Raw genomic sequence first — 15,282 nt, forward strand, 5'->3', positions numbered from 1 at the left:
TGCCAAAACAATATCTCATGTGATGCTTCTATCAGAATGATGTCGAATTAAATTTACTAGACCGACCATGGAATTAATTTAACGTGCGCGTTTGAATAAACTTATGTAATACTTTAGATAAAATATTATTATTCGAGTTGTAGATTATATATATATTGGAAAAAATAAAAATATTATGAATTCTGACATAAATTTTCTAAAAGTTATTATATGGGTTATATTTTTAAAAATTATAAATTCAGACTAGCTTGGTTCTAATTGGTTTATAATGTTTGAATAATAGATTTGTTGATTGCCTATGTTAAGTAAATTAACATTGATTAGATATTTGAAATTGAATAAAATCCAAATAGATTGAGGTCCATAGAGTATTTGATATTAGAAAATAGGTTGACCCAAAACTAGAGAGATAACGTACTGGGTAAATAATTATGAGGTTGAATGAATGAAGACTTTAGATTAGAATATAGGCTACAAACGAGAGCGAAAATTCTTTTTGCGTATACTCAAGAGAGCAGACAAACGTCAGTACCAAGAATCAAGGAAGGGATCCTTGGTGAAAACTCTCCGACACTCAAGTCAGTGTAATACACGAGTGAAAAATTGAACATGAGATGTGTAGCAGAGCATGTGCATAGTAAAAATATGTTCCAAAGCATACCTTGCTATCGGAAAAGACTCCTTTTTATATACCACACTAATAATCTCCATAATCATGAGGTGAAAGAGAATATCGGATGTCAGAAGTTATCGAGTAAAAGAATATATATTCTGGGAGGTATACAGTCACCGTCCGAGCAATCTTTTGTTACTCATGTGTATCCTTTTTGTAACTGACGCAATTAATGAGGCAGTTGAAGGAATATGTTCTCATAATGTGTCGGCGAATGAAAAATGTAGTCACTTTCGAGGAAGATTCTATTGAATGTCTATATAATAACAGAATAATATTCTCTGACAAGTGGTTGTTATTCTTTGACAGACTGATACGATTCTCTAATAATGTAGTCTCCAAGAGATATCCCGATCGCGCATTGATTCTTACAGGTTAGCATTAAAAAAGTATCAATGTGCTATTTTGAAATATATACATCTAACCAGCCACTTAGACCATAAGACGGTAGTTAAAACTATTAGGAGATTTCATCTTGACAGCAAATCTCCTTCCCTCAACGTGGCATACTTATGCATCTTCTAAACATTTGTATCTTTTTATCTTCAGATGATGTAATTGGTTATGTCTAACAAATTAACAAACTAGTCTAGATGCATATTAGAATAGATACGTATTGATCCAGCTGGAATGGATTGACGGGGTACTGAGATAAACGTATTCGTTTTTTACCACAATATTAGAATAGATGCAACATTTACTAACAAGTGACTCAAAGTATGGAATTGTTTATGCAATTCTATAGAAGTTAGTTTTGCAGCAATGGTTGTTCATATACTATGTTATATGGTTGATTATCCTTTCTAAGAAAATGACTTGATTGCTTGTCTTAAAGGTATTAGCGCTACTTGGTGTTAGGTGTTGTGAGTCTAGTACTACATTGATATTTTAAGTTTAGGAATTCTATTATGGAGTCAATACATACACATATAATTATCCCTTTATAACAAGAAAAATAGAATTTCTCCTTTTTCTCCAAACTCATCATGGTATTAGAGCACCCTTTTAGCATTACAGTGTTCCAATAGAGGTATTCTATTCCTTAGAAGGTCATCCGTCTCCCCTCAATTCATCCACCTTCTCTCTCTTCTTCTTCTCTAATAACATGTGATTTCCTCTGCAACTATGTCCTCCTACTCAGCTTTGATATATATTTTTCTTGTATGACAAGATAGCTTACAAATCTATTGTTCCAGGCAGCGGGCAGCCGGGGCCAGGCATCTTTAAGTTTAAATTAAGTAAGGATTTTTTTAAAATGTAAAAATAAGTTTTAAAGAATTTTTAAAAAGATTTTAAAAGAATTTTTTTAATTTAATTTACTGTTATTTATTTTATTTTATTTTTATTTTAATTGAACTTAATTTGAATTAATTTTACATTATTTGATTTAATTTGATTTAATTTAACTTAATTTTAATTTAACTTAATTTGAGTTAATTTAACTTGATTTAATTTAATTTAATTTAATTTAATTTAGAGTTATGTTAACTTGATTTAATTTAATTTAATTTAATTTAATTTTAATTTAACTTAATTTGAGTTAATTTAACTTGATTTTATTTAATTTAACTTGATTTTAATTTAACTTAATTTTAATCTTAATTTAATTTTCACTTAGATTTAATTTAAATTTACTCTTAATTTAAATTTAATTTAAAATAAATATTTTACTTTAGTCATCTCACTTGATCTATATTTTCAATCAGGAAATCCTATGATTCAAGTTCAATTTCAATGTTGGATTTAACTTTGTGTTAGATTCAAGTTTAACTTTGGACTCAACAAATAGGTATTTTTTGGATAAACTTTTGAGTTATGGTGAGTCACTTAGAAATCATTAGAGTAACCATGCCTTCGAGGTTTTCCAAATAGTTCTATCCATTGAGCTTAATACAAAATCTTGGTCTAACTAGTTAGGATCTGTAAGAGATAGCTTCAATTTGTTCCACTAAGCCAAATGCATCAGGTTAAAGTCATATCTTCCTAGACATGCATAGACAGAGTTTTCCTAATTTATTATTATCCAAAACTTCACCAGTACCGTTGGTCGAGTTAAACTTTTATCCCTTTTTAGATTAGTCCTAATTACCCATTCGAGTAAGTTGTTATTTTTAGAGGTGTCAACTATTTTGGAGTCTCCCCCTGAAATATTGGACTTAGATTTTAAATTTTGGTTTGTGTCGTTTTATTTTATAGTTATAATAGACTTGATTATAGTTTGAATTTGGATTAATTTTATTTTTACTTGATCTAGGCTTAGTTCGATTTGTTTTATGTGGCTTTATTGGATTTATTTTAGAGGGAGTAGTTGCATTTGAGTTATTTGGTTTTAGATAATGTATTTTATCTTTAGGTACGTAGTATTGGTTGAGTCCTACTTGCATGGTTAGACACGCTTTTGGAACCCAAACTTTAATTTGATTTTTTTACTTTGGTTTACTAAAGATATAAAGGTTTGTTGGTTGAGCTGGACTTGTATCCGAGTTCGAACTTATTGTACACAACTCTTTGTGATCGAAGTATCATGTCAAGGTACTTGGATCTAGCTAGTTGTGAATTTCTCTAGTAATTCTTTTAGTTTGACTATTTCGCTTTTCAATCTGAAATTATCCTCCGCAAGTTTTACAACTTGAGTTGGGATTTCAGGTTGAATCGGCTCAGCTGTTGAATTTGATTTTAATTGTTCATTAAGTGTTTTATTTTCTTTTATTAGTTCATTTATTTTATTTTCAGAGTTAGTTAATTTCCTATTTAAGCATGCAATGATCTTAAAAAACTTTCTGCTTAAATTAAAATGTACCTCATCAGAACCTTCGGAAACGACGAACTCGTAGCTTGACTCGGATTCGGACCCGTCTTCCAATTCGCACTCCGATTCTGGTCCGTAGGCCATCAAAACGAGGTAGTTGGTGTGCTTTGGTTCTTCGCAGTCTGATTCCTTCGCGGACGATTCGTCCCAAGTCGCTTTAAGGGCTTTCTTCTTTTTCATACTCGGGCAGTCGTTCTTGTAGTGCTCTTCTTATTGCATCCAAAGCATGTCACGTTCTTGTTGTTAAAGTTGGAGGTGGAGTTGATCTTCTACAGGTCCTTGTTGGTAAAGTTCTTCTTTTTCTGATGAACATTTTTCTTACTAAGTTCACCAGGTATTTTTCATCATCTGAGTCTAGATCAGACTCAACTTCTGGTTCCGGCTTAGTTCTAGATTTTCCTTTTGATATTCCTGCAACAAGAGCAATAGCTTTCTCGATTTTGGTGTTAGTCTGTTCGTGTAGCTCTAATTCATAGAAAAGTTCGTCCAATTTCAATTTAGATAAATTCCTTGAGATTTTATAAGCATTCACGATGGATGCCCACAGTGCATTTCGAGGGAAGACTTTTAAGATATACCTGATCAAGTCTCGATTTTTAATCTGATGGTCGATTGTGTGAAGCCCGTTGAGAATATCTTTTATCCTCGCATGAAGCTAACTAACAGTCTCACCTTCCTACATTTTAACATTAAATAATTTATTTAAAAATAAATTCCTCTTCGTTATCTTTGCGTCGTTGGTTCCCTCGTGCAGTTCTATGAGCTTGTCTCATAGTTCTTTTGCATTTTTGTGTGGGCCAACGCGATTCAGCTCTTCCTTCGTTAGCCCACACTGGATTGCGTTAAGGGTCTTGAAGTCGATCTGAGCCTTCTTCTTCTTTTCTGGATTCCAATTTTCTTGATCTATTGGAATTTTGGAGTTGTCGATGGGTGCCTTGTATCCTTTGATAACGTTAAACCATTGGTCAAAATCCGTTTTCAGGTACACCTCCATATGCTTCTTCCCGTATGGAAAGTCATCCCCGTTGAAGAGTGGGGGACGAACGGTGACGTATCCTTCATTTTGTACCATTTTAGAGCTGTAAAACAAAACTACAGAGAGGTACCAACACTTGGTCTTAGATTAGTAGAGTTAAAAAAATATTTCAAAGTACTTGAGTGGTGTTGTACCAGCTTCAAGTTAAAATCGAATGAGAAAATATTATCTAGAAAAAAAATTGAAATAAAAAAAATCCCCCTGGCTTGATTGGTGGTTGCACCAATTCAGAGTAGAACCCGCTCTGATACCACTTGTTGAATCAATACGCACGTGAGAGGGGGGTGAATCACGTGATTTTTAAAAACTCGTCTTTTCGTTTTTAAGAACTCAGTATGCTGCGAAAAACTATGAGAAAAGACAGAAATAGAAAAACAAGTAAAATAACACGCGTTCAGTTTTACTTGGCTCGGAATATTTGGCGACTCCTACTCCAAGACCCAGATCCCGTGGACCTATGGATGAACAATCCACTAAAATACCTTTTCCGGTACCTTCGGAAAAAGGAATTGAGTACACAAAAAGATGAAACAAGTGCAACACTCTATACTTGTCCTATTGCAAATAATTAAATACACAAATTACAGCTCGTTACGCAACACCTTTGAAAATTGTCAGCTTAGGCTCAGTGTCGGTCGGTTCCTCGATAGTAGTCAAGCGCAACAACATTGCAGCAAAGTCACAGCAGTAGACCGGAGCAGTCGGAATCTCAATCGAATGTGTAGAAACTTATATGTGAGTTCTTGTAGAAGCTTTGGGCGAGCGGCCTTAAATAAAGCATGGAAGGCGCCTTCCATATGCATTGAAGGCGTCTCTAATGAGATAAAGTTTATCCCGTAAATGTTGTACCTTATCTACTCTGATCGCTAAACTTAATCTTTTGGAAGGCGCCTTCGATGAACAGTACGAAGGAGCCTTCAGGTGCTTGAAGGCGCATTCAAATACTATTCATCTGAAGGCAAATATACTCTTTTGTCCTGCAAAATAACGTTAGTCTAATAAACCAAGTAATGACCTGCAAGACAAGTATTAGTAAAATAATAATGAGGAGTAGTAATTAGTTTCTGTCCTCGCAGGACCAGGAACTAGTCAAGGTCTCATATTAGGAATTCGAAATGGACCTTACCTGGACCGATGTCTACCATCCCCTCAACTGAGATATGTCCTCATTTAGTCACACTCCTCCAGTGACTTACATTTATTTACCAATTTGCCAGATATCCGGTCAACCCGTCAACCTATTTAGACTTTCCGTGAGATATCCGGCCAGCCCGTCGACCTATCTGGACTTCTCGCTAGATATCCGGTTGCCCCGTCGACCTATCTAGACTTCTCGCTAGATATCCGATCGGCCCGTCGACTTATCTGGACTTCTCACTAGATATTAGGTCGGTCCGTTGACCTATCTGGACTTCGCACCAGATATCCGGTTGGCCCATTGACCTATCTGGTTACTCCTACACACTTAGTAAAGTGGTTAGATCACAATTATACTAACTTAACTTATTTGTTATTCATCAAAACCTGAGTTAGACCGTTAGTGCAAACTGCACCAACATATCAGTGACATACTTTTGCTGAAATAAGAGAAGATCATTTGAGGCTAGGCGAACCTCAACACCATAGAAGAGGGAAAGAGCCCCAAGATCCTTAATCGCAAATTTTGTATGAAGTTTACATACTATGACATCAACAGAAGAAGAATCACTCCCTGTAATGATTAGATCATCAACATATACAAGGAGCTCAACTCCCCGATCAAACATTAGGGGCACAACTCCCCCATCAGACACTAAGGACACAACTTCCCGATCAGTGACTCGTTGTACAGCTTCCCGATCAGGATCTAAGGGTCTCTCTATTTGATTACAAGCTAGGGGCCTTACTCTCTGATCAAGGACTCGGGGCCCAACTCCTCGATCAGGTGTGCTACAGGTTTTGCACCCTTCATCCATAGGGCTCTGCACCCTATTACTACTGATCCGGTAGTAAGAATGGGGAACCCCATTTAGCAGAGTCAACGCCGCGGAGGGCCAAAGGCCTTGGCCGAGCGGATAAGGAGGGCGACGACCAGCTGAAGCTTCCGAGCGGAAGCAATACACCCCGCCGGAGTCGGGGTTCCGACGCTCATGATGAACAGTAGGAAAGGCCGAGCAGAGGGCCTGCTCGGCCTAAGGAATAAAACATCAACGCTGCGAACAGTCCAGAGAGCACATGACCAGGAAGCTCCCGCGTGGATCAGAACACCCGATCGGCCGGACGCGAGGAAACTGCCGACCGGTCGAATGATCGACGGGGAGTAAGAAAAGGCAAGGATAGAAACATCTTCTGACAGCAGATGATATGCAGGATCTTAGGACATGCGCTCACTGTCTCATCAAAGACGTGCTCACTGTCCCATCAAAGACGTGCTCGTACTGTAGCAGTAAGGAGTCAGGCAAGCTCCTCTGACAAGCCCATACTGGGTATGGGTTGAGGACACGTGTGTGTGCCTCAGTATATGTACATCAGCCTCCTCAGAAGTCTATATAAGGCCTCCACTTCTTCAACCGGAGGTACGCGAGTCTTCATCCGGCAACCACTTTCATCTATTCCTTCGCCTGACTTGAGCGTCGGAGGGCCGTCGCCGGGACACCCCTCCCGGCTCGGTTTTGTTGCAGGTTCGCTGGAGCACTCGAGGATCCAGCAGGGAGCGCCACGTCCCCAGCGTTCGTTGACCCCTGGTTCGGACAGGATCAACTACTATATGCTCTGCACTCTCCACCTATAGGATTTTGCATCCTCTTACGTCTACAAGCTCTGCTCCCTTATATAGATATGGGCTCACTCCTTTTGACGGTCAGGGCTCAGATTATTTTCTCCCTGACTCCGCGGAGCCAAAGGATCGACACTATTCCTCTCCTCGACTTCACAGGTATTTGTGAGTCGAGGGATTAAGTTAGATCCTCAGCCGGTCGACACCACTTCGCGATCAGGTATGATAAAGGCTCTGGTCCCTCATATTGCTACGGGCTCCGCTTCTATGGACTTCAGGACTTCATCTCCCCCGTTTGGGGTTGAGCTATCGCCACTGGTCTCAGACCAGAGTATCGCCACCTGTCTCGAACCGGAGTATCTCCGCTAGTCTCGGACCATAGTATCGCCATCGGTCTCGGACTATATTATCAACATTCCAGACTCTCACCCTAGCGTGAGTTATAAGTGAACATGCTCTCACAACCAACGACCTCCTAGTCGACTTTCCAGACTCTCACCCCAGCGCGAGTTATAAGTAAACATGTTCTCGCGACCAACGACCTCCCGGTCGGGTTCAAGACTCTCGCCCCAGTGCGAGCTATAAGTGGGCATGGTTTCACGACTAATGACCTCCCGATCGGCTTTCCAGACTCTCGCCCTAGCGCAAGTTATAAGAAAGCTTACTCTCGCGACTAACAACTTCCCGGTCGGGTTTTCAGACTCTCGCCCTAGCGCGAGTTATAAGCGAGCATGCTCTCGCGACCAACGACCTCCCGGTCAGATTCCAGACTCTCGCTCGGGCGAGAGTCTTAAGCAAGCATGCTCTCGAGACCAATAACTTCTCGGTCAAATTCCAGACTTTCGCCCCAGCGTGAGTTATAAGTGAGCATGCTCTCGCGATAAACGACCTCCCGGTCAGATTCCAGACTCTCGTCTCAGCGCGAGTTATAAGTGAGCATGCTCTCACGACCAATGACCTCCCGATCGGCTTTCCAGACTCTCGCCCCAGCGCGAGTTATAAGCGAGCATGCTCTCGCAACCAACGACCTCCCGGTTAGGTTTCAGACTCCCGCCCTAATGTGAGTTATAAGTAAACATGCTCTTACGACCAACGACCTCTCGGTCAACTTTCCAGACTCTCGCCCTAACGCGAGTTATAAGCGAGCATGCTCTCGCGACCAACGACCTCCTGGTCAGATTCCAGACTCTCACCCCAGTGCGAGTTATAAGCTAGCATACTCTCGCGACCAACGACCACCCGGTCGGGTTCCAAACTCTCACCCCAGTGCGAGTTATAAGCGAGCATACTCTCGCGACCAAGGACCACCCAGTCAGGTTCCAGACTCTCGCCCTAGTGCGAGTTATAAGCGAGCATGCTCTCACGACCAACGACCTCTTGGTCTGTGTTCTAGACTCTCACCCCAGTGCGAGTTATAAGCACGCTGTCCACACGTACACCTACTAGCCAGTCATGTTTCCTCCCTGGCCGAGTACTTTTCTCACTCGTCGCTCGGTCGACACTCGCCGCTCAATCAGCACTCGTCCCACTCGCCACTAGAGGGTCGCCTCGCGCCATCATAACTCCCTTTTTCTCATCTCTATTTATCTATCTCGACGCCTGGAGTCACTTTCTTCCTCCTCTACGCCAACATTGCTTGAGCTCGCCAACACGCCGACAGTCCACTGCCCTCCTCGTTGCTCGCCCGACTCTCTGCCATCGACCGTCTCCTTTTCTTCTTCTCCTCCTCACGCTACCGCTGCCATCGAACGAACTCAACACAACCTTCATCACGCAGCCGCCTCCCTTATCGCCGATCTCTAACGCTAGCTGCCTCCATTGCCGGACAGCCTCTTCTCTGCTTTTCACGGCTGAACAACGACGTTGTCTCCCCCTCTGTGCGCCGGTAGCACACGCTCCACCTCCCTCCATCTCTGAGTTCGTCGGTACACCGACAGCCCTTCAGCGGCTGCCGCCTGCCACTCTTGACCCATTCTAGAGCCGAGGGTGCCAGCATCCCGCTATAACCGGCTGCCACCTCCGTGCCATGGCTGGCAAGCGCCATCTTTAGGGATTCGATGCTTAGCCGGTGCAGATTCATCGTCGTCATATGCCTCTGGTCCGGATGTCGCGATCACGTTCTGACCTTCAAGCCTATGTGTCATTATCTCCGACCTTTGTGTCATTGTTGTGTTACTGTCTTTGTGCTGATTTGATGTTTAGTTTGTACACCGTTATTACTACCCTCGCCTGCATGTCAATATCATAGTCCGGCCTGTGTGCCGAGGTCGAATCCGGTTTCATGTCATCGCGTTCGACTCCACATCATCAGATCCAGCTCTCCAGCCTGTTCAGAGTTATCTACTCTTTTGGATCACGACAATTCGAGCAACATCCCGACCAGTTCACCGATCCACCCGAGGGCGCCCCCTGGGCCAGGGTACGTTCTTCGTTCATATTCTATACACATTTTATTATTTTATGTCTTAGTATGTTACTTGTATATTCGTTGGATCAACCTCGAGCATCAAGTACCAGGGACTGAGTTAACCCGGTCGCTGGCTGCAGGTAGTGTTGACCAGAGGACTTCTGACGACTTGGTTAACATAGAAGTCATTTCAACATACCCCCTCCCCCTCCGGGATATTGCGATTCAATCAACATTCCATCCACCTCACTCGAGGGTCCGTCTGACTCAAATTCCGGACAGGATCAAGTACCATCCCAAAAATAAATAAATAAGGAAGTGTCAGCCCAAGATGCGACAGAGCCAAGAAAGACTAAGAAGGCATGGAGCTCCAAATACCAGGCACGCAGAGCATGCTTCAAGCCTAAAGCACCTTATGCAAACAACACATATGATCTAAAAACTCAGCACTATACATACCCAAAGATTGCGCCATATAAACCTGTTTTGTAAGATGATCATTAAGAAACGCATTGTTGACATCAAGTTAGCGAATGCACCACCCCTAATTCACAGCCAGACTAAGAACAATGTGCATTGTTACTGGATTAATAACAGAACTAAATGTATCATGAAAGTCAACACAAAAATGCTGATAAAAATCCTTGGAAATAAGGCGAGTCTTATACCAATAAATGTAGGCATCAGAATTATGCTTAATGTGACACACCCACCTGTTACCTACAACATTTTGGTCTGACGAAGGCGGAACAAGAGTCTAAATCTGATTACGGAGAAAAGCATCATACTCTTCATGCATAACATGTACCCAATTCAGATCTTTAAGCGTCTGCGTGACAAAGGAGGGTTCACAGGGTTGTGGAAGGCTAGTATGAAGATGATACTTTAGATTGGATTTGTAAATGGCATTTTTGGAGTGAGTTTGCATGGGATGTTGGTTTAGAGAAGCGAGAGGAGGATAGAGAGGTGATGGGCTAGAGGTTCGATCGCCACTAGGTAGCGTGGACGGCCCGACAACAGGAGGCGATGATGGCGGCAGAGATGACAACGGTGAAGAAGTCAGTTGCGGGTGGATACAGCTAGTGGTAGGTTGCGACACTAGTGTCGGAGGGTCCCACGAGAAGACTGGTGTGACAGAGAGCTGAGAGTCAGTATCTATAACTATGGAATCCAAGGAGAAGGTGACGGTAAATAGAAAAACATGCTCCATAAACTCTTTGAGGGCTCCTTCGTTGCCACATCCGTATTACGTCAAAAGTAAAAAAAAAAAACCCTATATATCTCTTCACTATCAAAAAAAAAAAAAAAACCTCTCAACAACTCCTTCATATCCATACTTTTATATATATATATATATATATATATATATATATATATATATATATATGATTCTGTCCGAGCGCTGAGTCGACAGACGTTGAGGACATGGCGCTCTCGGTGACGGTGTACAATCCTCCGACTGGTGTGAGCCTCCGGCGAAAACCTGTAAGCACAAAACCGGGTCGGGAAGGGATTCCCGGTGACGACCCTCCGACGCTCAAGTCAACTTCGACGAAAAGAGATCGAGGTAGAATGACGAAAATGAAAACTGTAGCTACAGTGATGTAGAATGCATACCTCCGTCGAAGTCTGGGGTCCTTATATAGGACTCCCAGGGGATGCGTGCACGCATCTCAAAGCGTGCACGCCCCTCAAAGCATACCTGGAATGACCTTGTCAGAAAAAACGTGTCTGACGCAATGCCGCAATCGTCCGGGCATATTTCTGACGTGACAGTGGAAACTTCCACCGTACGATTCTCTGTCCGGTCCAGCCGCCAACCACGCTGCCTGTCGGCGACGTACGTCTCGAGAAGGATATTCCCAACCGCTCCCTTTGTCCCCTTCTATGCATTGTACGTTTTGGGCCGAGCGGAAGAGCTGTTCGTGCCGTAAGGCTTGGGCCTGAAGGCATGCCGGACCGAGTGAGAATGATTCCTTGGTTGAGTTGTAGTTCAGCTGAGCGGACGGGACTAACAACTTATGAGCGTCGGAAGCCCGACCCCATGATCGAGTTGTCGTCACACCAGCCCTAGCGCTATCCTGGCCGAGCGGTCATAAGACTTCTCCAGGTTGGGCGGTCATGAGACTTCTCCGATCGACCAAACCCGTAGTTGACCCCACTAACCTTAGCCTCCACGTGACGTTGATCCTTTTATATATATATATATATATATATATATATATATATATATATATATATATAATTTAAATATATATATAAGTATTTTATTAATTAACTAAAAAAATTTAAATACATAAAATTTTTATAATTAATATTTTATTATTTTTATTTTTTAAAGAGAAATTATTTTTTAAAAAAAATAATATAAAGAAAAAACACAAGAGCGGCTCCGTGAATTAAACCGAGGAGCTCCCTCTCCCATATGCCACGTGGGCAAAGAGCTATAACTCCCCAACTAATTAGGTTATTTTTCCAAAATTAGTAATGAACCCGTTGACCAAGGTTTTTTTTTTCCGATCATCCTCTAGACTATAAAACACATCCACTGGGGTTTTCCCTCGACATCAATGGCGGCTTCAGCTGGCCTCGCCCCTGCCCTCCCTCTTTTGGTGGCCGTCTGCTGTTTTCTCTTTCCGATCTTCGTCGGCGGCGAAATCGAGTACATTTCAGCAGTGGGAGACCCCGGGATGAGAAGAGACGGTCTGAGGCTTGCTCTGGAGGCCTGGAACTTCTGCAATGAGGTCGGCGCAGAGGCCCCCGGAATGGGAAGCCCCCGCGTGGCCGATTGCTTCGACATCGGTCGGCCCCCATTGCTTCCCATTTTCCCCCCTACTTCTCCTGAACAATCCATTCCGGTCTTCACCTAATTGCAGAATTCGTGTTGCAGACGCTGGCGGAAACGTGTCGCACAAGGTGACCGAGAAAGACAACAAGCTCAGCGTCGGCGATCCCTTCCACGGAGCTTCGCTCCAATGCATCAAGAACGTCGACCTCTACGCCGCAGAGAAGGAGATCTTCCTGGGGTCGAAGTGCGAGGTGGACGACGTCCCCGCGCCGTGGCAGTTCTGGATGGTCATGCTCAAGAACGGAAATTTGGACACCTCTGCGGGCCTCTGCCCGGACAACGGCAAGAAGATCGGACCTTTCCCGCCTGAGAAAAGGTTTCCGTGCTTTGGCAAAGGGTGCATGAACCAGCCGCTGGTGTTCCACAACTACACTTCCTTGCAAGGGACCAAGCTCTGGGGCAGATTCTTCGGGACCTATGATCTCGACGGAGCTTCCAAATTGGGGAAGCACGGCATATCGTTCTTCTCCGTTACATGGGAGAAAGAAATGGGGAAGGGCGGCTGGACCTTTCACCATGTTCTCAGAACCACCAAGAAGTACCCATGGCTCATGCTCTACCAGCGATCTGATGCCACAAGGGGATTCTCTGGCGGTTATCACTATGACACCAGAGGCATGACCAAAATCGTAAGCAATCGAATCGAATCGACTCACCCCTCCCGTCGTCTCCTAAATCCGCAATGACTTTTGCTGCTACATTCGTAGATCCCAGAATCTCCTGACTTCAAGGTGAGGCTCACGCTGGAGATCAAAAAAGGTGGAGGTCCGAGCAGCCAGTTTTATCTGATGGACATGGGCAGCTGCTGGAAGAACAATGGCGACCCCTGCGACGGCGATGTGACGTCCGACGTCACTCGATACAGCGAGATGATCCTGAACCCGAAAACCCAAGCCTGGTGCCGGCCCGACACCCTCTACGAGTGCCCACCATACCACACCTTCGCCAACGGCACTCGAGTTCACCGGACTGATACTGCTCGTTTCCCATACAGCGCCTATCACGTCTATTGCTTTCCGGGGAACGCCGAGCACCCGGAGAATCCATACCGGTTCTGCGATCCTTACAGCAATCCCCAGCCACAGGAGATACTGCAGATACTACCTCATCCCGTATGGGGGGAGTATGGGTACCCTACAAAGAAGGGAGACGGTTGGGTGGGCGATCCCAGGACTTGGGAGCTTGATGTTGGCAGGATGTCCCAGGCTCTCTATTTTTATCAGGTCCGTGAAGTCTCTCGGTTTTGGCCTCTTTGGGTCTCGTTGCTTGTTGGATATTAGGCTGAATGTTCAGTGATTTGGTGTAGGAGCCAGGCACACCTCCAGCAACGAGGAAGTGGACTTCGCTGGATGTTGGAACAGAGATCTATGTCTATGATCATGCAGAGGCTGAGTGGGTTCTGAGCGATTTTGATATAATTGTTCCTAAAACTGGGAAACTTGGAGCATCATAGGCATTGCAGCTGCGTTTGAGGTTCTCGATCCAGTGGCAATCTGTTCGCACCTAGTCATTTTATCTATTATTTGGAGTTTCAGAGCGAACATCGCTATTCATTTAGACTTGATAATGTTACTAGACAGTTTTTGTTTGTCGAAGAACATGCCTAATAATGTTGTTATGGGTTGTCATGTGTACTAATACTACACAAGACTGATGTAATAGGAATACAGTGAGCCACAATGAAAAGAAGGAAATGACTTCTTTTCACAAGAGTATCCCGGAGGCTATTATAAACGTAGCCCAAAGATTGTCATAGTTGGATCTCAGACTGTTAGTAAATACTACAGCATATAACGTTGTTATAATGCCTAGGGGTTGTTGTAGGATATCTAATCCATAAGCCGTTATAGTTTGCCTAGAGGTTGTGAGTATATATCCAACTCATTAATGATGATAACCTACAACACACATCTTGAAACAACCTTAGAATAATTGAAAAACTAAGATAGTTAATAGCAACATTTCGGCTACAATCCTATAAAAAATATATTTTGCCTTTGAGAGCATCATAATACAAATAAAGTGCTAGAATGCCTAGAATGTTCTTTGAGTTTGTTTGCTCAAGCTAATAGCCAAGAAATAGATGTTTATTATGAAAGGAAGAGCAATAACAACTCAGCAAATATTTGATAAACAAAACCACTTATGAAAAATCCTAATAATATGTTCTTTGAACACCAAGGTGAGAGGCAAAATGACAATGATCCAATAAGTAAATTGACAATATGAAAAGCTTATAAAAAGAGTTAAGAAGGAGAGCTCGATTATTTGAAAATGTCAAAGATGTACCATGATAGTAAAAATCATACTAGAGACCAATGACAAAACCGTGAGATCCATACAGGTTTCCTAATGATGGAAAACAAATCCAACTAAAGGAGGGTCAGAAAGCTATCATCACTATTGATTATGATATTAAGGGTGATGAAAACATGATATCACTATAGCTATATTGTAGCAATGTATAACCAGAAGCTCGGGGAATCCTGTTTCGATGATCAAGAGAAATAGATTGAGCATCATAACTTCGTCTTATTGTAGCTATATTGTAGCAATGTATTTTGGAGCATCCGGGAATGTGAATGCTCAATAAGACTATATTGTAGCAATGTATTTTGGAGCATCCGGGAATGTGAATGCTCGGGCAATTAATCTAATTTATGGAGCAATGTATAATACTGTAGCACCGAGAATGAGGATATTTGGGAGAGCAATATGGTTTGCGGAGCAAAAGTACTGTAGTAGTATTGTAAC

The 15,282-nt window shown here is 42.7% G+C and overlaps 1 protein-coding gene across 1 annotated transcript; it reads left to right on the forward strand.

Moving 5' to 3' along the window:
* The first annotated feature begins 12,177 nt into the window (after window positions 1-12,177).
* On the forward strand, window positions 12,178-14,146 carry LOC122018595. Its single transcript, XM_042575960.1, has 4 exons — window positions 12,178-12,482; window positions 12,571-13,157; window positions 13,236-13,751; window positions 13,835-14,146. The coding sequence occupies exons 1-4, from the start codon at window positions 12,251-12,253 to the stop codon at window positions 13,979-13,981; spliced, it is 1,482 nt and encodes a 493-aa protein (XP_042431894.1). The 5' UTR covers window positions 12,178-12,250; the 3' UTR covers window positions 13,982-14,146.
* Window positions 14,147-15,282: the final 1,136 nt, after the last annotated feature.

The sequence above is a fragment of the Zingiber officinale genome, chromosome 9A, assembly GCF_018446385.1.
Source record: "Zingiber officinale cultivar Zhangliang chromosome 9A, Zo_v1.1, whole genome shotgun sequence".
Classification (NCBI taxonomy): Eukaryota; Viridiplantae; Streptophyta; class Magnoliopsida; order Zingiberales; family Zingiberaceae; genus Zingiber; species Zingiber officinale.

Bases quoted from the DNA above. Each gene is read 5' to 3' on its own strand.
- LOC122018595 (XM_042575960.1), top strand. From the start codon at position 12,251: ATGGCGGCTTCAGCTGGCCTCGCCCCTGCCCTCCCTCTTTTGGTGGCC. The intron at 13,158-13,235 runs GTAAGCAATCGA...CTACATTCGTAG, and splicing joins CCAGAGGCATGACCAAAATC to ATCCCAGAATCTCCTGACTT. The intron at 13,752-13,834 runs GTCCGTGAAGTC...GATTTGGTGTAG, and splicing joins AGGCTCTCTATTTTTATCAG to GAGCCAGGCACACCTCCAGC.